Raw genomic sequence first — 22,766 nt, 5'->3', positions numbered from 1 at the left:
CGCCCCGCTGGTACCGCCGGCTTCCTCCGTGACTGGCACCCTCTTTAGATTGTTAGGGAAAAAGGGAAACCAAACATGAGGAGCTTCCCAAAATAGCAATAGATGGGACTGTGATCCATATCTCCTGCTATGCCTCTCCATGATGAAGACTGCACCACGAGATATTGCGCTTCATTTTTTTCAGCTGCATCACCACTGCTGATTTTAACTTGCATTTAGTGACAGTATCTAAAACCACAAAAACCAGTAGAGTAGTACACATAGCAGGCTGGTATGCTGAGGACAGCAAATCATGTTCACACGTACATGGAGATGTGTGTTTATACGAGTCATGTTGTTAGCGTTTATCTATCAACTAATTACATCTTGGGCCTACTGTACAGGTTACTAGTCAAGTGTGAATGGGGTATCAGTTTTTGCAGTGTTGTTTACACTCGGTCACGTGGTGTTTTCAGACTTGCACACAGACCACATGGCGTTCCTCCATCTATTAGCCTCTTTTCACCCCACTCCATTTGACAGACATGACATAGTCATTAACACCTTCCCACACGAAGCTTGCACCTCTTCCTCCCCTAAAGGTCTTATTTACTCTTCATATTCCCCCCGCAATCCCGTCTGCCAGTTCTTGATAAAGTCTGCATATTGCCGCGCCATTTCCCGCCCACTTACGCTTGTCATGTGAAAGGTTACACATGGCAAACAAGCTTTCATTCCAGCACATGGTCTGTTGATACAGATTAAAAAATCAACATCAAGATGATCAAATACTATACGGAAGCTTGTACGTGCAGCGCCAAGGCGTGTTGTTTAACTCACCAAGGCGCGTTGTTTCAGCCAAAAAGGCAACAAGGCAACTTATATAAACTCACTATCAGGCGCCTTGTTTAGGACAAGAAGGCAAGAAGGCAACTTGTACAAAGTCGCCAAGGCACTTTGTTTAAGACGACAGGGCGTGAAGGCGACTTGTTTAAACTCGCCAATGCGCCTTGTTCGTCTTGAACATAGCGCCTTGGCGACTTTGTACAAGTCGCCTTCCCGTCTTCTTGTTTTAATCAAAGTGCCTTTGGAGACTTTGTCGCTTTTTCACATTCTCATCTAAACAAGGCACCTTGGCGATCTGTTAAAGTCACCTTGTCGCCTTTTTGGCCGAAACAAGGCACCTTGGTGAGTTAAGCAACTCGCCTTGGCCCTGCACATATAAGCTTTTATACTTGTATATGCCACATTCTTATTATTTAATGTTTTATAATACATGTATACATGTACTTTAATATTTTGTATTTTTTAGCCGAATATTTTGCAAATTAGTACATGCTTGCAAGATAGTTCAGCTAGTAGTTTAATGGTGAACAAAGACCTCATTGGTGGAATGATAAAAAATCATCCCATTTAAAGAAGCAACAGTTTCCCAGCAGGGAATAAATGTATATTGGTGCATATGTTATTGGAGGCAATACATCGGCATGTATTTGATTTTGAGAATACTGGGCTGCTTACAAAATTCACTCAAATAAAACCACTGCTAAATATGTTTAAACAGAATATAAATATAGGAGAATATGAACTACAGCAAGTGATGCCTGTACCATGGCGCATGTAATTAGTAATGCTTATTAAATGTTTACGGAGATTTGTCTGTCATCAAGTAATTATGAAATAGAAATTCACCGTTAACAGATGTCTGGGAACATACAAGTACAGTTCTGTTCAAGGTGAGGATTTAGCTTTTAACGTTTTGCGAGATATTCAGAAACCACTCTATGAGATGTCAAAGAGCATGCAGTTCTAAGGGGTATCAAAAGTTTATTCGATGAAAATCGGTTTTGAAATGGCTGAGATTTCCAAAAACAAGGTGAAACAAAGAGATCCTAATAAAGTTGTGGCATGTCGCCTTTTATTATTAGCACTTTTTTGGATATCTCATTAACTCCGTAATGTGCCAATCTTGTATCCTATATTTAATGATACGCCAAGTTTGAATCGACTGATCAAACTCATGGGCATTAAATTAACTAGTCTCGAAACAAGGGAGAAAAAGGAAAGAAGGGTATTTGGTTATTAAATGGAATGCCCTATATTCATCATCCAATACATTTTTGTTTTCAAAGGGCAGCCATATATTTATTGTAGCAATTTATGGCAAAAATCAGCAGCAGCTTTTTTTTTTCTTTTTTGCCCTCTCATGCTTTTACCTTTCCAAATTAATGTTCTATAGTAGAGTTAAATGTATGGCATACTTAGTTAAAATAAAGGAATCTACTTTGACAAGAATGTTGTCATAGAACAGTAGAAGTGTTGGAAAAGAAATGCATCAGAGGAAAAGTGTTAGTTTTAACATATTAACCCGTTGACAAGTCCCGAGAATACTTGGGCAGGTGTCTATGGGAAATGCATGTTTTAGCAAAATCAGTCTGTCCTCAATGGGCTAATCAGGTCAAACATACATTATATCAGGCAGATCAAACATATTAGGTCAAACATTTTGTGTCAAACATATCAGATTAGACGTATGTGAAACGTACCAAGGTCAAACGTATCTTGTCAAACACATGTGAGCAGAAGATATGACCGTCTTAATTTCAGCACATCTTCCCTTGTTGCACCATGTGATCATCTCAAAATAGAGCTCTGTCTTGGTTGTGCAACTGTGACATTTCTAGGCCCCTTGTCTGCTTTAGACACAAAGACACTGATGATTGTTGAATTCATGTGATTCACCACAAGACTTTTACTTCCTTTGTCTGAGAAGATACAACATACTGTGTCTGTGATGCATCTCTGAAATTAGCCTCGACTTCATGCACAAAATGTGTATTAAGTCTCTGCATGCAGTCATGTGACCAATACAATTCTTATCTTATATATTATATATCATATAAAATTATATATTGTTTTTTATATATTATATAACATATATAATGTATGATATATTATATGTTATATATTATATAAATATGTACATGTATAAATCATAAGTGACCAATAGCCTATGAGGAATGAACAAAGCAACAACAACAACAACAACAACAACAACAACAACAACAACAACAACAACAACAAAATAACACAGGCTGCAAGTCACTATGATAGATGTCCCCATGGCCATATCAGTAGCTCATAGCAACCAACAAGAATAACCAGAGAGCAGGGACAGACATCTCATTATGATACAATGTTAGATGCCTGAGTGACATTTCCAGTTGCTTCGACATTCATGATAACTGTTCCATTTTTTGGCCAACGACAAGAGTTTCATCCTTGTGCTGCTTTTATTCCGTTCCTGTCATGTTAGATATTTTTCACTAAAGAGTCTCCTTAAGGAGGGGATGTAGCTGCTTATCGTGGCCCACAAAATGCCATAGTTCCCCCCACCCTGCCAGCAATTTTCCTGCCCTACATTATCTCGGTCTGGAATAGATTCATTTCCGCCAAAATGGGCAAGGGTAGTATTCAGTGAAGTTCATCCTGAACTTGGCAAGTCTGAAATTGAAGCAAGAAACAAACAAACATCAACAACAACACCAACAAAACTCCCACAAAATGGCATTGCAGTTTATATTTAGCCATTCAGTCTGGCCTTTATTAAGCTGAATCTATTAAACCCATTAGGAAGGCTTGTACTTGTTCTGGCCACAGTAAGAAAGTACACGTACAGTCGTAGCTGAGTATAACTACAATCTGAGGTCAACTTGCCTGATGTTGATTATTTGCAGACAAGACTTTGAGGCTTCGGGGTATATCATGTCTCCTCTGCCTGCTGCATCAAAGGGGAAAACTATTTCCATCCCTCACCCCAACTTATGCCCTGCCCCAAAACAGACTAGGGATTAGAATGTTAAAGCCATTCCTAAACAGTTGATAGCTCTGTGTATGTGTAGTTACATTCATCAATATATGGAAGTGAGTATTCTGTAAACTGAAGGCTCTGGATTTGCCCTAAAACTTGTCATTATACACTCACATCTTTTGTGTGTATGGTTTTGTCCATAAAGAATGGTTTTTGTCCACGAAGTGATGTGTTTACCACCTTGTGAAAAATTAACATTTTTCATAAGATGAAATTACAATTTTTCATAAGATGAAAGATGAGATTCTTGATGTAACAAGCCGAAGATGAGTAGAATAGAGGATCTTATCTTTCACTGAATAAAATGTCTCAGTCCATTTCAAGAATAAAATCCATTCATTATTTGTTTTATAAACCACTTGGACATGAACAGTCATGCCCCAGGTCAAGGCCTGAGTACAGGTCACATGCAATGTAGCAACAATCCTTTCTCAGGACAAGGTTAATGGCAAATTATGAGTGTGATGAAGATCCTGTGAGAGAAGTGTAAATGGTTGGTGATGTCATCATGCACTATCCAAAACTGCTTGATGACATTTGCTGAGTAGGCAATATTATACAGATTTGGACTACATTTCAGGCATTGTTGATTTTCCTTGCCCGAGGGATCACTACGCCAAAAGATGTCCCAAAGAAGCTTTCCCCAAGGATCATGGCATGAAGTTTAGAGGGGGGGGGGGGGGGGGGGGTAGTAATATCTCAACAATATCCAATAAAAGCTGTCTGTATGATGTTCATGTATCTGTTCTTAATACAAGAACTTTTACTTTGAATAATCACATCAGACAATGGTCTCCTCTCATGCTATGAAAGCAAAGCATTTATATTACATGTGCACACTGGTCTGTGCATGTATACTGCATACACTGTACATGGTACTTACCAAAAGGAGGACAGTTTAGTGCTATGGGGAAATTTGATGTTATGGGACAGTTAGGGTACTATGAGACTGCAGGTATTTGCATTTATGTCCCTGATTTCAACCAATCAGAAACTGTGATTCATTTAAACACTTCTAAGAGATTGTCATGTAGTTGGTACATTAACTGTTTTAACACTGACTGTTTTGTGATGAGAAGTCATCCAATTGGGTAGCAATTTGAGTAGCTTTGGGTAGCTTTTGAGGTGTTCTTGAAGATGATAAATGTTGGTATTCTTTTGAAATGACTCTTTATGGCTGCAGGACAGAGAACACGAGCTGACCCTGCAGCGACATGTCGAGGAGCACCAACGAATCCTGAAGGAGAAAGAAGGAGAGATGATGATGGCCATTGAGGAGAGAGAACTCCAGAAGATGGCTGCTGTCAGCGCCCAGGACAACCAGAAGGACGAGCTTCAGAGGGTCATTGACTCCATGAAATCAGTCAGTCCATTCACATCTTCACCATTAAAGGACAAGTTCACCTTCATAGACATGTGGATTGAGTGAATGCTAAATAGAACACATCAGCAGGCGTTTGAGGAAAATCGGACAATCCGTTTAAAAGTCATGAATTTTTGAAGTTTCTGCTTAGTCACTGCCCGATGCGAAGACTACTACAGCTTGTGATGTCACATGAGTACAACGATATAAAGAAAGTATAAGGAAAATTAAAGATATTTTCACGTTTCTTGCATACTAAAAGAACACTTGACTTCCCTCTTTCAGAAGGCAAGGGGGAATAATATTACCCTTAATATACGTCAGTGACAAGTCGGAGAAATGTGCACCTTTTCCAAAAAGTAAAATTTTGTGAAATTCTCTTATATTTTCCTTGTATCGTTGTACGCATGTGACATCATACACTCTAGTAGTCTTCTCATCCAGCAGTGACTATGCAGATACTTTAAAAATTCACAACTTTTAAACAGATTGTCTGATTTTCCCCAAACTTTCACTGATGTGTTCAACAAATATTGCTGCATTCACTCAATGCACATGTATATGAAGGTGGACTTGTCCTTTAACATCGCATATCCTCTCTCAAACCTTTGATACCGTGGTGTGCTATTAAAGTTTATGTGTACTACCTTTTGCTTCAGCACCATAACCTATAGTCTTATGATCCACTCACAGCGACTTCAGAGTCTAACAGATTGTGAAGTTTACTTATCGAACAGATATATTCTCTCCTCTGAAAAATAGGACAGAGATCTTAATGGTAGTGATTAATAGCTAATCACCTTCAGCTCAAGACAAATCTGGTAATTGGTTTTCAGCACTCAAGTGCGGATTTCACAGAATTCAATCCGTAGGTTAATGAGGTACTAGTACCATGTTTTCAAGCAATGATTTTGTTGTATTAACCCCAATAACACTTGATACAACTTCTATATTGGAGTACAGAATGTTACCCTCAATTCAAATTATGCTCAACTTGCAAGATGTTTGCTTTCACAAAAAGACATAGTGGAGCTGATATTGAGGTAATAGATGCTTCTTGGACTGCATTAATAAGATTCTATGTACCGAGAAACACGATTTTGAAACATGGTTTGACAGAGGAGCATTTATAAGAGTTTTTCCTAAGTGTGTTTCTGGCTCGCGTGAACTGTGCCATGGCACATCTTATATAGCTTTTCCCTTGGCAACTACTCACATAGATTTAACAGGGTGCATGCAACTGTGATGTCATTTAAACTGTGTTTTAAATCTGCAGTGCGTTTAAAAGATTTTCAAAACTGTGTTGCTGGAGAAACATGATTTTGAATCACCCCTTTCTGTGCATTTCAAAGCCATGGTTTTTATCATGACTGCCATTTATAAGCAAAGGTAAAGCTAGAAACTAGCCAGAAAATGTTGCTATAAATGCATCCTCTGCAGCCCACATGGCAGTTTTGATCAGCTCTTAATTGATTATAAGTTGATGATAGATGATTGTTTTCTACATGCAGACATAATTGCATATCATCATACTCTGCCCTTAGTACTGGGAACCAGCCAGTGAGATGTGACAGGGAAGATGCACTCCCTCTGACCTTGTCACATTTCTCTCTCTCCTCCTTTGCAGGAGAAGCTGGAGCAGGACGCCGCCTTCCAGCGGCTGCAGGAGCGCTACCAGGCAGACACCAAGGAGCTGAGGGATAAGGTGGAGGAGATCGCTGCTAGGAGCAAGGCGGCCGTGGCCAAGCTGAGAGCACAGCAGAATGAGAGCACCCAGGAGCTGGCTAGGAGACAGGAGGAGGAGACCACTACCAGGATCCAAGAACTTAGTCAGGTACCAGTAGAACCACCTTGTTTGAATAGCTATACAAGTAGATTTGATAGTAGTAGTAGTAGTGGTAGTAGTAGAAGTAGTAGTAGTGGTGGTGGTGGTGGTGGTAGTTGTAGCAGTAGAAGTTTTTGTTGTTGGTTTAGTAGCAGTAATGGTGGTGATGGTAGTAGTAGCGGTAGTAGTAGTAGTAGTAGTAGTAGTAATAGTAGTAGTAGTAGTAGCATTAGTAGTAGTAGTAGTAGTTCTTGTATTAGCAGTAGTAGTGGTGGTGGTGGTGGTAGTAGTAGAAGGGAGTGGTATTAGTAGTAGTAGTGATAGTATTGGTAAAATGGTAAAATTGTAATAATAGTAGTAAGCAGTGGTATTAACCCTAATACCCCAGGTTTTTTGAGGGACTTGAAACCACGGGGGGGGGGGGGGGGGGGGGGCTTTTTGGCCCCCCTTCAGATCTTGGTTGTGGATCGTGCGAACTTCACGAAAATTTGCACTAAGGTAGAGGCCAATGTAATCTACAAGACTGTATAGTTAGATTTTTCAAATTTTAATTTATGTATTTTATATTAATTAATTTATGCTAATTTATGCAGAAATAATTTCTTTTGCCTATAAATCAAAAAATAAAGCTCCAAGACTTCTCATTTTTGGTGAACATATTCTTTTTCAATATCCTCAACAATAACATTGAAGCAAAAATTCAGCTTCATAATTATTTCTTATGTATTTTATTGTTTATTGAATTTCCTATGTATTTCTTTGTTTTTTTACTTTTTGTTTTTGTTGTTTTTTTTTTCATCAAAATTTGTCGCAGAAACTTTTTAAAGCATAATCAGGCTAAAATAAATCATTATCAGCCATTGAAAATAAAAACATTTATTTTTATATGAATTAATTGCAAAAACACAATTTACATTGGATTTGTACACAAAATCATGTTTTTGAGCAATTTTGGGGTCGACGAATTTTTTTCACAGGGGCGTGGCTTCAGAACGGTATGCCCGGGAGCGACAAATTTGGTCTCAAAAGTCTTGATACTTAAAAGAAAAAAGTCATAAAATGTTGCAGTGAGAGCTTCACGCGTTGCGGAATAATCACGCGAAACGTCGAGGGGGGGGGGGCAAAAATGCCCCCCCCCCAGTGGGAATAGGGTTAAAAAGCAGTAGCAGAAGTAGTAGTTGAAGTAGTAGCATTCTAGTAACAGTAGCACCAGTGATAAAAATTTAAATTTGTATGGCAGAGACACTGTGCAGATGTGTTGTACTGAAACATGAAGAACCCAAGTTGCCTTTAATACATAACTGAAAAGTAGCGGTAGTAGTAGTAGCAGGGATGGTTTGTTTCAGGTTGATACTGTAAAAGTGGCTGAATTTGTGTGAACATTTTTTTTTTTCTTTCTGTTGGCAGGATAAGATGAATTTTGTGCATTTTTAATTCCCTCAGAATCAAGACGTTGATTAGTGAAACATATGACAAGATAGAATATTTGCATGGTTTTCTTTTCACGCTGGTTTCTAGTTGTGTGAAATCAGCAAAAATTCCGACTTTCAGTAGTGTCTCACTGACTGCCACTGGTCATGCAACAAACCGCAAGGGCTTACTGTTTTCCAGAGTAATAGTAGTAGCAACAACAGCCATAAGTTTTCAAAGTTGTTTTAAAATCATTACGAGCAACATTTTTTCTGTTTATTTTTGCCTGTCTTTGTGAATGAAACTTTCCCCAATCTGTCAATGACTCGTGTGAAACATTAAACATATATAGTAATATACATTTTTGTTAAAAGGCATTAAGTGTATTGCTCCACTTTGAATTCCACCACAGGAACACCGAAATTATGTGGATGAATTGAGACAGCAGCATGAAGAAGCTCTTGAGTCTGCCAATGTGGAGGCAGAAAAGCTTTATAAACAGCAGGTAATGTGTGATATTTGAAAATGGTTGATAAATATAGATAAAGGGTTATCTAGGCACATCCAAAAGTTGTATTTACCTGTGTTGATGAAACTGTTACAGGTAAATACAACTTTTGGATGTCCATAGAGAACTCTTTATCTATAGCAGGTAATGTGTGTGCAGGCTTCAGATTTTAGCCCTCACTCTCCACATCATAGAATATTTTCATGTCAAGGTTTTCCATATCACCTCACAAAGGTGCAATATTTATCATGTTGTGGGCCATGTGGCCTGGAAACAAACAGGAAAATCTCTTATCACTGAAGATTTTCCCCAATCTTCCCCCCTCCCCTTTAGCCAGTGAGCCATCAACATACATGCTAATGAAATAGAAAATCTTAAATGCATGATGATTTGTCATTTTTGGTGAGAGTATGATATTGAGATGCCATAATTGGATCCTTGATTATGTCAAGGTTTTTCATATCACCTCACACTAGTGTGATATTTACCAGGTTGTGGGCTATGTGGCCTTTTGAGTTCAAAACTAAAAGAAAATTTCTTATATAATATAACTAGACTTTTTTCCCAATAGTTTTTGAGGCATGAACATTCATGTAAAAGGAAATGTGAAATACAAGATGATTTATCACTTCTGGTGAGAAAAGGAAATTGAAATGCCATAATTGAGAGCTATTTCTGTTCAGTTTTCTGGCTCATGTTCATGGGAGGGTGATGAGCTCAATATGTGCAGCCTTGTTTCAATTCAGTCGCACTTCCCTATTCGGATTCAAGCAGCGATAATTAAGGGCGATAAAGTGTGGTTATGATATGACATGGCTAGATGCATGCACACACTTTTGGCCTCCCATTGGGGTTTTTCATCTGATATTTTGTTGCAAATTATGTCATGATCTAATGTTATTTCTAGTGTTTCCTTCTTGGCTAATTTGACCAATCTATTTCTGCAGAGTACAGTCCTTAACACCAAAAACATCAGCTGATTGCAGTGCACTCACATTATAACGTACCAGGCTATAACAAAACTTTATGACTATTAAAAAAGTTTTTAAAGAAATGGACTTTGGAATTATTTTCTGTATATATCTTAATGTAATTTATTTGTTTAGCTATAATGAAATTTTACTATAATGAAAGAAAACTGCTGGTCATGACGACTTCATTATAATGGGAGCCGCCTGTAGGCCTATAGCTGAACATGCAAGTAATGTTTGTCTGTTTTTCTATTTGTGTGTTTGTTTGTCTGTAATTGTTTGAGCAGCTGAATGACCTGAAGCAGAATCATGACAAGGTAGTGCAGGAAAAGGTGGACCAACTCCAGAGTCTAGTGGCCAAAGCTCAAGCCATGAAGCAAAAAATTCAGGTAAATTTACAGCACTTCATATTCCTATGTATGGAACAAATTCATTCATATCACATATTTTCTCTTAAAAAAAAAAAAAAAAAAAAAAAAAAAAAAAAGGAGTGAGCTCCTTGCATGCCGATGTTACATGCTTGCCTTTTTGAGTGTCATGATAAGTTCAAATTTCCCCTCTTGAATGTTTCTTTTTTTTTTTCGAATGCGATTTGCATTGATATGCTGTACACAAGGATTTTGTGTACAGCATTTAAAGAGTTCAGGGAGCAGTACTCTGCTGCAGATGTGTCATCATAAGTGATTGGATATATATCTCTCAGTTTTTCTGTTTCACTGCAACATCTTGTACAGAATGCTGCCATTATAGAAATTTCACAACTGAAATGTTTTATCTTTTTCTGCCTTCAACAAAAATGAAGCATCATTTCATCCATGCTTTGTTGAAAACTTTAGCATGATGAAAGATGTTCAATTTAGATCTTGACATTTGAATTGGAATTAGGTGCCATTGTGTATTAATTGATGGAGTTTTCATGTGTACATCTGAAATTGAGTGCCAATTAAAGTACCTATGATATATTGCTGAATTAGAGTTTCTTGAATGGGAATTTGCATTTCACCTCAAAGTCAAAATATGATCTCTTATCACAGGATCTCCAGGCCCAAAAGCAGGAAATGGAAGCAAAGATTGAGGACCTGGACTCCAGATTGTCTAAGGAGATGGAAAACCATGCAGCAGCCATTGGTCAGAAAAACACAGAAATGCAGAAGCTGGCAGAGGACTTTGACACTGTCAAGCAAAAGAACCAGGACCTCGAGGAGAAACTTCTCCACAAAGGCCAAGAGATGGACAGCAAAGTTGCAGAACAGAACAAATGTATTGAGGAGGAGAGACAGCTGAAGGAGGCGAAGGAGACAGAAATCACAGCGCTGAAGCAGGAGATTGAAGAGGCCAAGCAGAGAACTGAAGCACTGTCCCGGGAAATGGGAGCAAAGGTTGTCGAACATGAAAACAAAGTCAGTGAGTACGAACAAAAGCTGAAATTCCAGGAGGAGAACCATGAACGTGAGTTGAGTAGGAGACTTGAGGCCCTGGAGGTTCAGAAGAACAGTTCTGTCAATGAGCTGTCCGCAGAGCTTGGCAAGAAGCTCCAGGAGGCCAACGAATCGCTTGGTGTCAAGGAGAAGGCTGTCCAGGATCTTCAGCTTCGGGAGAGGGAGCTACAGACTGCCATGGACTCCCTGAAGAATAAACTAGAGGGAGACTTAAATTCAGCCAATGAGATGATCCAGCAAGAGCGCCAGAGACACGAGGAGCTTGTTGGACAGTTGAGACAGAACATCCAGGAGCTCACTGACAGCAACAAGAAGTGCACTGAGGACATCAAGGAGCTGGAGCGTCTTGGAGCGGAGAAAGACACTGCCATCGAGAAACTCAAGGAAAATGTGGCGGAGTTGACCAAGAATGCCGCCGAGCTGCAGAAAGAGATTACGGACAATGTGGCCAAGGTGCAGGAGGAAGTGTCCAAGGGTGAATCCGCAGTGTCTTCTTTACAGGCAGAGCTCGCCCAGTCCAGAACGCTGCTGGAGAATCAGCAGAAGGAGTTTGAGGAGATGAGGAACTCTGGAGAACTTCACCTGCAGCAGAAGGTGGAAGAATTAACAACTGCCAATAATGCCATAGATGCCCTCACCAAAGAACTTGAAGAATCAAGGAAATCTCATTCAGATGTTGAAGTGCAATTGACAAAGATGTCAGAATCACACATGAATCTGGAAAATAAGTTGAGAACACTTGGAGAATCTTTTGCCTCTCGGGAACGTGAACATGAGGAAGCACTTGCCAAGCAGAGTACTGATTTTGAGGAGAGATTGCGTGTGGAAAGAGAGAACCACGAAAAGGATGTTGCTAGGAGAGTAGAGGCCTGGGAAGCCCAGACCCAAAGTTCAGTGGGTGAGGTAGCACAGGAGCTGGGTAAGAAGCTCCAAGAAGCCAATGACACCATCAGTCACCTTGAGCAAGACATCACCAGCTTGAGAGACAAGGAGCATTCATTGTCCAGCTCATTACAGGAAATGCAAGACAAGAATTCAACCTTAACTTCAGATATGGAAACAAAAGAAACTGAACTGACATCCAAACTAGAAGAGCTGAAACAATCACATGAAAATTCCATGTCCCTTCTTGAGAGCAAAGAGAAAGATATCAGTCACAACTTAGCAACAATCAAAGAGCTGGAAGCAGAAATCCAAGGACTGAAATTGCGAGAAAATGAATTACTTGCCTTAATTGAGAATGCAAAGAGCGAAACACAGAATGAGATGGAAACAGTTTCAAAGGAAGTGGAGAGTTTACAGAAGCAGGTCTCTGAAAAAGATGCAATGCTCCTTGAGAAGACGCAATGCTTGGAGACAGAAGTGAGTGCCAAGAACAAGGAAATTCTCTCACTCCATGATGAACTGAAAACCATGCAAGAAGTGGTGGAATCCTTCCAGCAGAAGACAGAAGAGTTGGACAGACAGAGGGAGGAGAGAACAACTGAGGTTGAGACTCTTCAGTCCTCAATATCGGAAAAGGATGAAGAGATTGGGAAGCTCAAGAGTGACCTCCAGGAGAGGGTGAAGATTGAGGAGCAGGTCGCGGATCAGGTGAGGAATCTGAACACACAGAACGAGAAGCAGAATGTCCTTCTTGAGTCACTACAAAAAGAACTCACAGAGGCTGTGGCACAAAAGGACTCTGAACTGAAGACTCTGACGGAAGAATTCACTGAAAAAGAGAAATCTGTGAAGGAGACACACAAGGCACAAATGCTGGAGTTCCAGGGAAAAGTCAAACAAAAACTTTCAGGCATGAGGAAAGAGATGGAAGATGGGTATAAAGCAAAAGATGATGAAATCAGAGACCTTAAAGCTCAGATTGAAGAAGCAAAGGCAAATCATAGCAGAGAGACTGAGGATTTCAGGAATAGGATCGAACAGCAAGAGAGTGACTTTGAGCAGAGATTAGGTGAGAAAGACACGGAGGCAAAGAAGAAGAGTGATGAACTAGAACAACTCATGGAAGCTCAGCAAGCAAAGCATCGAGAAGAGATTGAAGCCTTGAAAAGTGACTTTGAGAACAAACTCGAGGAGAAGGAAACATCATTCCAGGATCAGCTTTCTGGTCTCCTCAAGGAGAAGGACGTTGGCATCGAGGAGGTGACATCAAGACTGCAATCGACACACCAAGAACAGCTGGATAGACTGAAGGAGGATTTAGGGGAGAAGGAGAAGGAAATGGACAGCTTGAGAGAGGGGATGGAGCAGAAACAGAAGGAACTGCAGGAACAGTCAGCTCAAAGGCTCAAAGAACTCAAGGAACAAGCCAAAGCGAAAATTGCCAAAGTCACAGCAACTCTGAAAGAAGAAGTGGAAAAGTTAAGAAAAGAGTTGGAGTCACTACAAGAGAGATCCTCAGGTGAACTGAGCTCCATGAAACAGCAGTGGACAGAAGAAGTGGACCGTGTCAGCCGGGAGAAGATGGAGCAAGAAGAGAAATTGCAAGACTCAGAGAAACTGATTGCAGAACTCCAGGCAAATGTCTCCAAACTGGAAGAATATTCAAAGTCAGAGGTAGAAAGAATACAGGCATCTCATGAATCTCAGCTGGAAACACTCAAAACAGAGAATGAGAAGAGAACAAAGGACCTTGAAGAAAACTTCACCAAGCAAATCACTAATCTGACGGAGAATGAGAAGAGTAACACTGGCATAATTGAAAATCTGGAGAAGCAGCATTCAGCAGAAATAGCCAGCAAGGAGAAAGAGCACAAGCAACACTTGGAGGAGCTTGAGCAGCAGCATTTTGAGATGATCGAATCTATGCAGAAACAGTTTGATGAAACTTTACAGTCAGCAAAGCAGGAGAGTGCAACTCTGCAGGAAGAAATGGCTGCTCTGGCAGAATACAAGTCAAAAGCAAACGAACTGGTGGACAGCAACCTTGACCTCCAGGTCAAGCTGAAGGCCTCCGAAGAGCAGATCAAACTCATGGAGAAGGAGATCCAAGACTTGACCACTTCCTCCAAGAAGAAGGTCAATGATGTGGAGGAGGAGAAGCGGGAGGTGGAGCGGATCCTGAAGCTGAGGGAGGATGCCGTGGCCCAGGGAGACACCAGGATCCAGGAACTCGAGTCGGAGATGGAGGCTCTGCGGGACACTGCCGCTTCGGACAATAAGACCAAGCTGGCCGAGTTGAAGAAGAAGGCGGAGGCCAAGCTGGTGCAGATCAAGAACCAGTTCTCCCAGGATCTTGCCAACAGGCAGCAGGAGATGAATGAAACCATTGCTCAGAAGGAGGCAGACATGAACGAGACCTTCAAGAAACGAGAGGGGGAGCTGAGGGAGGCAACCGCTAAAGTGGAGAGCCTTGAGAGGCAGCTAGCAGCCCAGGAGATGACTCATGAAGAGGCTATTTCAAGTCTGACAGAGGAACTAACTGAACTCAGGGCATCTGTAGAAAAGGAGAAAGCTTCAGCAGAAATGAAGGTAAGATACACCACACTTTCTTTGCCTTCGACAAGAGTCTTTCGGTTATTCCTGAAGAAAGGATGTTCATGTTTGATATGATATTTCATTCTAAAGTGCATGACTCACTACATTGGTCAAGTGTCTTTTTGAGGAAGCATATTGATATTACAGGATTAAAAAAAAAAAAATTATGCATGCATACAATCCGAGTCAACTGCAACATTTGTGGATGAGCCTGTGCATTATCATAGGGACAGTGTTAGTAATTTCATAACAACAAAGTGAGAATTCAGGTCCCAGAATTATTCTCATTAAAGTCTGTGGTGCAAAATTCCTATGAGTTTTAACAAAATTTTGATAAAGCAAAAGTAAACTACTGGTCCCAAGGACTTCAATTTAATGGGAGTTGCCCGTATTCTTTAAAAGTGAGCCCATCTCTTACCCATGAAATGACGGTATCTGCAACAGGTGGTAGAGGAGAGAGACAGAGTGCAGAAGGAGGTGACCCAGCAGGTGGAGTCTCAGATCACAGCGGTGAGGGAGTCCCTCCAGGGAGCCGAGGTCCAACACAAGGAGGAGCTAGAGAGGAGGAGCGGCGAGGTGGAGGAGATGAAGAAGGAACTGGAGAGTGAGAGGAGAAAGATGGAAGAACTCAGGTGAGAGCTAGTCTCTATTCAGGGCTGAGAGGTGGTATCATGTTGACAATTCCCTCAGCTTTGTTCAGTATTTGTTTTCTACATACGAATAATGCAAAATATTACAAAGAAACCATAATCAAATGAACAAGCAGGTGAAAAGGCATCTTTGGATAGTTCAGTGAAGTGAATACAAATATGTACATTATATACAGTAAATATCAAACAATTGTACAATGTATCCTCAGCTGAGAGCGTGAAGGACGCCATTGCGTTCTAAAATTTGAGCGAAAATGAAAACGAAACAATTTTCATGAAATAAAAAGTTTATTCAATCAAATGTGGGTAGATTTGTAAGCATTGTTCCAAATATAGGGTAAAATAGTGTCCTTGTGGTTTTGATTTTTAAACATTATACTGAAAATGAAAATAATTCAAAGGACAAGTTCACCTTATTAAACATAAGGATTGAGAGAATGTAGCAATATTAGTAGAATACGTCATTGAAAGTTTGAGGAAAATCAGACAATCCATTCAAAAATTATGAATTTTTTTGTGCAGGCACCGTTGGATGAGAAGACTACTGCAGCGTATGATGTCACATGAGTACAACAATATAAGGAAAATATAAAGAGAATTTCACAAAATTTCATCTTTTGAAAAAAAGTACAAATTCCCTTGACTTGTTACTGACATATGTTATGGGTAATATTATTCCCCTTGCCTTTAGAAAGAGGCAAGTCAAGTGCTCTTTTATTATGCGAAAAAAAGTGAAAATATGTTGAATTTTCATTACATTTTCTTTATACTGTTGTGCGCATATGACATCACAAGCTGTAGTAGTCTCCTCATCCAGCAGTTCCAAATTTTAAAAAATTTCTAACTTTTGCATCGATTGTCCAATTTTCCTCAAACTTTCACTGATGTGTTCTACTAATATTGCTGCATTCTCTCAATCCTTATGTTTATGAAGGTGAACTTGTCCTTTAAAAAAGACACCATAATGTAAAGGAGATTGAGCTCTACAACATGAATCCATGAATCCAGTCACTCAAGACCACCCCCCCCCCCCCAGAAAAAAAAAATGTGATAAAGCTCCTCTAGTTCTCAGCAGACGGTATGAAAAAAGGTACATATACACACCTGCATGTACATACTTGGTTGCACCAGTTACTGAGAAGTTCTTAGCTCTGTACACTGGAAACAACATTATAAAGTAGTTAGCCTCTGTACCACAGCAGACACAAAGTAAGGTGTTAAGTTATGTCATGAGCACGAAGGACTGCAAAGTTTTTCGATCAAGAAAACTAGCAAGTTCCTCTGATATTATATAACAAGATGTGCCATGTTTAGCTTTTCTTTTTGATGTTGAATACTTTTGCTGCCATTGATCACAACCCTGCTGTAGTAATGATAAGTTGGACTGTACCAGAGTGTGTTTGTCCATTATCAAGTAATGTCAGTTTTATGAATAGGTGTCAGGTTTTTGTGCTGAGATGAATGTTTGAGACTACTTAATATGTGAATTTTGTTGTCTCTGTGGGCATCAGCTCCAGGATGATTGTAAATCTTTTTCGCCCTTTCTGCTATGAAATATTGTATTTCATATGGATGATTACATTTGGCAGCTTTTACAGCATAGATTAAACGGGAAAAGCATGTAAGAGGAAGATCCAATTATCTGTTTGGCTCCTGAAGTATGTTTCTTTTTGGACACTGTAAATGTGCGACGAAAAAATCACATGACTCAATGCCCTTGAGAAATTACAATTACTGATAAGATTTTTAGCTGTGTCTGATAACAAGTATCATGTAGTTTGTAGGGAGGTCTCACTTTATGATATTTAAGGGGAATTTACTCCAAATGTTGATGTGCATTCAGTGAATGCAGAAATGTAAAACACATCAGTGAAGTGTGCTGAAATATGGACCAGCTGCTGAGAAGTTATGAAATTTTAAAGTTTTGTTTAAAATGATGTGCTGTCATCACTGGACAGGAATGCTGCAATTTTTTATGGTATCTTGATTAGACCACTATGTAAAAAAAATTACACAAAATGTAATTGTTGGTTTGTGGGGGGGGGGGGATGAGGTGGCTTCAAACTTTTACTCACCTAATTCTGGCAAGTATTTTTTTCATTGTTCCAAAACACTTGCCCGACTTTGATTTTCACCCGGCAAGTGCTTAAAGTAGCACCTTAGTTAATGGCCTCCAAATCTCCCCCTGGCAGAGAGGACCACAAGGCCGAGATGGAGACGTTGACGATGGAGCATGAGAAGAGTTTGGCTGTCATCCAGCGGGAGTGTGAGGAGAAGATGAAGGTGAAGGATGAGGAGCTCAACTCCAATCTCAAGAAGATCCTACGTGAGATGAACAATAAGATGATGGAGAAAGAGAGAGAAATGGAGGACAACATGAAGGCTGTGGTCGGTAAGGAGAATTCAGGCTCTTCTCAACATCAATTTCCTGCTTTTAGACTCATGTTCACAGATATATTTGAAATTAAAGTGGTGCTTGAGATGCAAAATTTTGATAATTATGACCGGGAAATTACAAAAGATAGTAATTGGGTATCGGTCTGGCAGTTACAAGTGTAGATGAATGATGATAGATGCAGTAATAATAATGATGATGATGATGATGATGATGATGATGATGATGATGATGATGATGATCATAATAATAATAATAATAATAATAACATTAATAATGATAATAATCATAGTAATAATAACAATAATAATAATAATAATAATATAATAATAATAATAATAATAATAATTATAATAATTATAATAATAACAATAACAACAATAGCAATAACAACAACATCAACAACAACATTTGTAATGTGCCATCGATCTAGTGGCCCATCTTGAGGCGCAGAGGGACATATAACATACGTATTATAGTTGCAGTAGAGTTTGACCTCAAGGAAACAAATAGATTCCTGCCAAAATATCTTATGTAATGAGGCTGCATATTGAACCACAATGTGTGTGATTAGTGATTGGTTATGAATTACTTACACTTTTAATATATATTTAGATCAGGCAAAACACCTGATTTGTAGCATCCCTCTTCCTCAGGTCAACCTTCCCAAGCTCCTCCTTCACCTGTCTCTTCATCATTTTCTTAGTTCATCCTCCCTTTCGTGGCTCATTCACTTTAACCCGTTGAAGACGAGTCCCGAGAATACCCGAGCAGGTGTCTATGGGAAATGCTTGTTATAGCAAAATCAGTCGGACCTCAACGGGTTAAATTCTAGCACTTTCCTCAGAATATGATCAGCATCCTTCCTCACCACATGCCCGTACCACCTCACTCCTTCCTCTTGACAGTGACACATGGAAATGGCTCTTTCCTAGAACTGTTGATGAAATGTTGATGTTGATGTGTCCAAGCTGTTGATGTTGTTCTTGTTGTTGTCTTGTACTCAGTCAAAGGACAGTCAGTGGAGGACAGAATGGAGAGAGAACACAAACAGATCACCCACGAGCTTCAGATCCAATTAGATGAACAATCAAAGGAGCTGGAGACGATTAGTGAGAAGTATGAGGCGCAACTCAAGGTAAGCCAATGCACTCTACTTTGAAAACATTATAAATATGATTTGAGATAGAGGGAGGCAAGAGTCAAATGATTAGTATTCTGAAGGGCAAGATGTATTCCTGGGGCCTGATGCAAAAAAAAAACCCTTGTAAAAACTGAAAACTCATGTTAGTTTGATTCCGCCACTGACACATGTGAAAAACTCTGTTAAAAATCAACCTGGGTTTTCTAAGGTTTTTTTTTTATTTCATTTATTTATTTATTTTTTTGATTTTTTTGTTTTTGCAACAAGCTCCTGGTATGGTGTATACAAAGTGCATACAGACTGGCTGTTTGGTTTTTTGATATCTTTAGATGTAGATATGCCGACTCTTGTATGCACAAATTGAGTGTAAGTCCCTTAATGTCGATCATTAACTCTTACTCAGACATCTCAGCCATCCTGCATAGATCTTGCCACTTAGGCTTGGAGGTAGTATCTACATGAAGTCATTAGACTCTTGTAATAACCTGACTGCATGAACAAGACCTTCAAGAATCAAGACAGGGAACTGAATGTGATTTTACTTCTAAAGCCAAATGGCAGTTACCAGTAAAGTAGTATACTTTAGCATAAAAAGTATGTCAGTCTTCAGTGTGTTTTCACTCAAGCCATCACTAAATACCTGGATGTTCGACCATGAGAATAGCATTGCACAGTGTACTGTTCCCTTTGGTATCTCTTTTACCAGTATGTAAGTGATTCAATGTAAAAAAGATATAAAAGAATCATACTCAAAAGTGCTGTGGAGCTTCACCTTCTCCCTTTGTCCACCAGGAGAAATCAGACAAGATTGATGGAATGAGGACAGACTTTGAGAAGCAGCTGTCGGCAGCCAACGTCGAGCACCAAGCCGAGATCAACGAGATCGAGTTCCGGCTGGAGCACCAGGAGAGCCAGCACCAGAACGAGCTGTCCGACCTTGAGGCCCGCCTCCAAAGGGCCATGGAGGACCTGAAGGCCAAACATCAGGAGGAGATCAAACTTATGCAGCAGGTGGGTGTGGGTCATGGTTCTTGGGGTCTTGGGGTTCACAGTCTTGGGGTGTGGCTCATGATCTTGGGGTGTGGTTCACAGCCTGTGGGTGTGGTTCATGGTTGTAGGGTGTGATTCTTGGGCTTGGGTTGTGGTTCATGGTCATGGGGTGTGGTTCACAGTATTTGGGTTGTGGTTAATGGTTGTAGGGTGTGGTTCTTCGACTGTGGGTGTGGTTCATGGTCTTTTGATGTGGTTGATGGTCTCAGGTAGTAGTTCATGGTCTAAAGGTGTCTTTGATCAATGTCATCTAAGCCTGAATGTTTACATTTGTGCAAATATTCTATTGTCCATAGAGACAGTGTTTTCTATCAATGTCTCTGCATTCATTCTTATTTTGTATGTTTCCTATTTATTGACTGCTTTTCCATTCTTTGATTAAAATGTAAAAATCTGTAGATATGCAATAATGTGTTAATTTAAAACAATAAGTTAGTCAAAAGTTTTGTGACTGAGAAACTGCGTGGCATTCTTCCACACAATAAGATATTGTTGAGCACCTCACCTTATTGGCTAAATGCACATCAGTCTACGGTATCATGAGAAGTCTGTCTGAATGAAAGAGTTTACATACTGATAAACTATAGAGGGCAGACTCTGTAAAATTGTACAGGCTGTATTGTGAGTTAGCACTCTAGTACCTACTAGTTTGTAATCTCTTTGGTATGAATACCACTTCTGATTATGCTAATATTCTGTGTGTGCGCCCTCTGTCTGTCATCTCCAGGCGAGTTTCCCGACTAGTCTACACTACCTAGACCCTGTTGTTCCAAACAGTGAGGGTGAGGGTGTCTCCAGTCATGATCTGGAGATGCAGAATGTGGCATTACAGGTAAGTCATGTTGGTGAAAAAAGACTATTTTTTCTTATAACACAGGCGCAGAGAAGATTTTCATTTCTGTTTTGCTGGTGGATTCATGAATACATTGTAGTCATACACATTTATGGCTTCTGATGATGTCATTTGACCAGCTGTTAATGGCAAGTTTTAGGCAGTCATCAAGGAGTTGGAAATTGAATAGATCAAGCTATTCAGGGATGGGCACTATTCTTTGACTTGTTATGAGATGTTCTCATCCGTAGTAAAATTGTGGTTTGAAAGTATAATACTTATAAGCATTGATGATGAAGTCCTTTTTGGAGATCCTACATTTTGCAAAGGAGTAATTCCTAGCATATGATTTCATCAGGGATTGTTTTTTTTTTCTCTTTCTCAGTCTGTCTATCTATCTATCTATCTATGTATATATGTATCTATCTATCTATCTGTCTATCTATCTATCTTTCTATCTATCTATCTATCTATCTCTCTCTCTCTCTCTCTCTCTCTCTCTCTATATATATATATATATATATATATATATCTATCATTTATTTCAGGAATATAATATTTTGTGCATTGAGGTTTGTCAGACAATTTTGCGAGTGGTTGAATTCACTCTGGAGAACCACATTGCCAGAATGTGATATAAGTGTTTTCCCTTTTCAAGAGAAAATAGCGATTTTATGGATATGTGTCACAGGAGGCAATATTTTCATTAGTTGTTAATTTTGGCATGTATTGATCAACTCCCACATTTTGTGAAAACAAAGGCACTGTGTAAAGTTCTGGATGTAGAGTGTCTGTTTAACTATTTGTCTGCCTGTTTGTCTGTCTACCCACACCAGGCTGAGTTGCAGCAGCTGAGAGGGCTCCTAGCTGAGATGAAGCTGAAGGAGAAGAGGACGGAGGTGGAGCTGACTGCCTTAAGAGGAGGTAACACACACTTTGACCTTTGACCTTTTGCACGGTGTCATGAGGTCAGGATCATAATCAGTGTCTGTTGTTTGGGGGTAGGGGCGTATAATTGTATGACTTTAGAAGCAAGAGGAAGATGTGGTTTCTTTTGAGGAGATTCCCCAGATGAGCCAGTGAAATTAGTTCACTGCCGCTTAGAAGAACACAGCTGCAGATCAATAGCCAGTTGAGTATCATTGATATTACCATGTAGAGATCATGATAAAAATGATCACAATGCTAATAGTCATTACAGTAGGAGGGGAATTGAGTAGTAATAGTATCTATTATTGTCATTATAACTGTTGTTACTGCTATTTGCACTAAAAACAAACAAACAAACACACACACACACACTCAGGTTGTTTCCACAATGAAAATTATTGATATGATTGATGATTACAGTGGAAGAAGAATTGGGGTTGTGATAGAATACTGTATGTGATTGTCATTATCATTTTTGTAATATTGTTGTAACTTTTTCTGTTACAGTGTTTTTGTTATTTCTGTCTCGTTTTTGTTTTCATCTTTTCGTAGCAGCGGGAGGAGCAAACAGCCTTGGGAAGCAGGGACCGATTCTTGCCGAACCTACAGAAATAGAGGTGAGGCTTCCAGTCATCTTCTGCAAGAATTCAGTCCAAAATCAACATTTTAGAGAATAAAACTTTGATTGAATTAAGAAAAAAATCACCAGTAAGTGTTATTCAATTAGTTTCACATACTTTTGTCTTAGTACTGGCAATGTACATTTTAGTATACAGAAAATATACTGTATATGATGGCAAGTAAATGCAAGGGAGTTGATTTAAGACAGTATCAATTGAAAAAAGTGAAGAAAGTAACTGAAATTGTTGTGACGTGATAGTTCAAGTAATAAAACGAAATGTATGGTGATATTCATAAT

At 39.4% G+C, this 22,766-nt stretch overlaps 1 protein-coding gene across 1 annotated transcript in view; it reads left to right on the top strand.

Annotated features, from left to right (window-relative positions):
* Positions 1-22,766, top strand: part of LOC140243823 (uncharacterized) — a 79,349-nt gene that overhangs the window by 44,928 nt on the left and 11,655 nt on the right. The window contains exons 12-23 of the mRNA XM_072323491.1: positions 5,034-5,213; positions 6,841-7,047; positions 8,861-8,953; positions 10,215-10,316; positions 10,962-14,840; positions 15,291-15,478; positions 17,689-17,888; positions 18,899-19,029; positions 19,828-20,046; positions 20,813-20,917; positions 21,754-21,841; positions 22,400-22,464. Of these exons, the coding sequence (XP_072179592.1) occupies positions 5,034-5,213; positions 6,841-7,047; positions 8,861-8,953; positions 10,215-10,316; positions 10,962-14,840; positions 15,291-15,478; positions 17,689-17,888; positions 18,899-19,029; positions 19,828-20,046; positions 20,813-20,917; positions 21,754-21,841; positions 22,400-22,464 (5,457 nt within the window). The remainder of the gene's footprint in view (positions 1-5,033; positions 5,214-6,840; positions 7,048-8,860; positions 8,954-10,214; positions 10,317-10,961; positions 14,841-15,290; positions 15,479-17,688; positions 17,889-18,898; positions 19,030-19,827; positions 20,047-20,812; positions 20,918-21,753; positions 21,842-22,399; positions 22,465-22,766) is intronic.

Source organism: Diadema setosum, chromosome 20, assembly GCF_964275005.1.
Source record: "Diadema setosum chromosome 20, eeDiaSeto1, whole genome shotgun sequence".
NCBI classification, from domain to species: Eukaryota; Metazoa; Echinodermata; class Echinoidea; order Diadematoida; family Diadematidae; genus Diadema; species Diadema setosum.
This window is presented reverse-complemented; position numbering and strand designations above follow the sequence as displayed.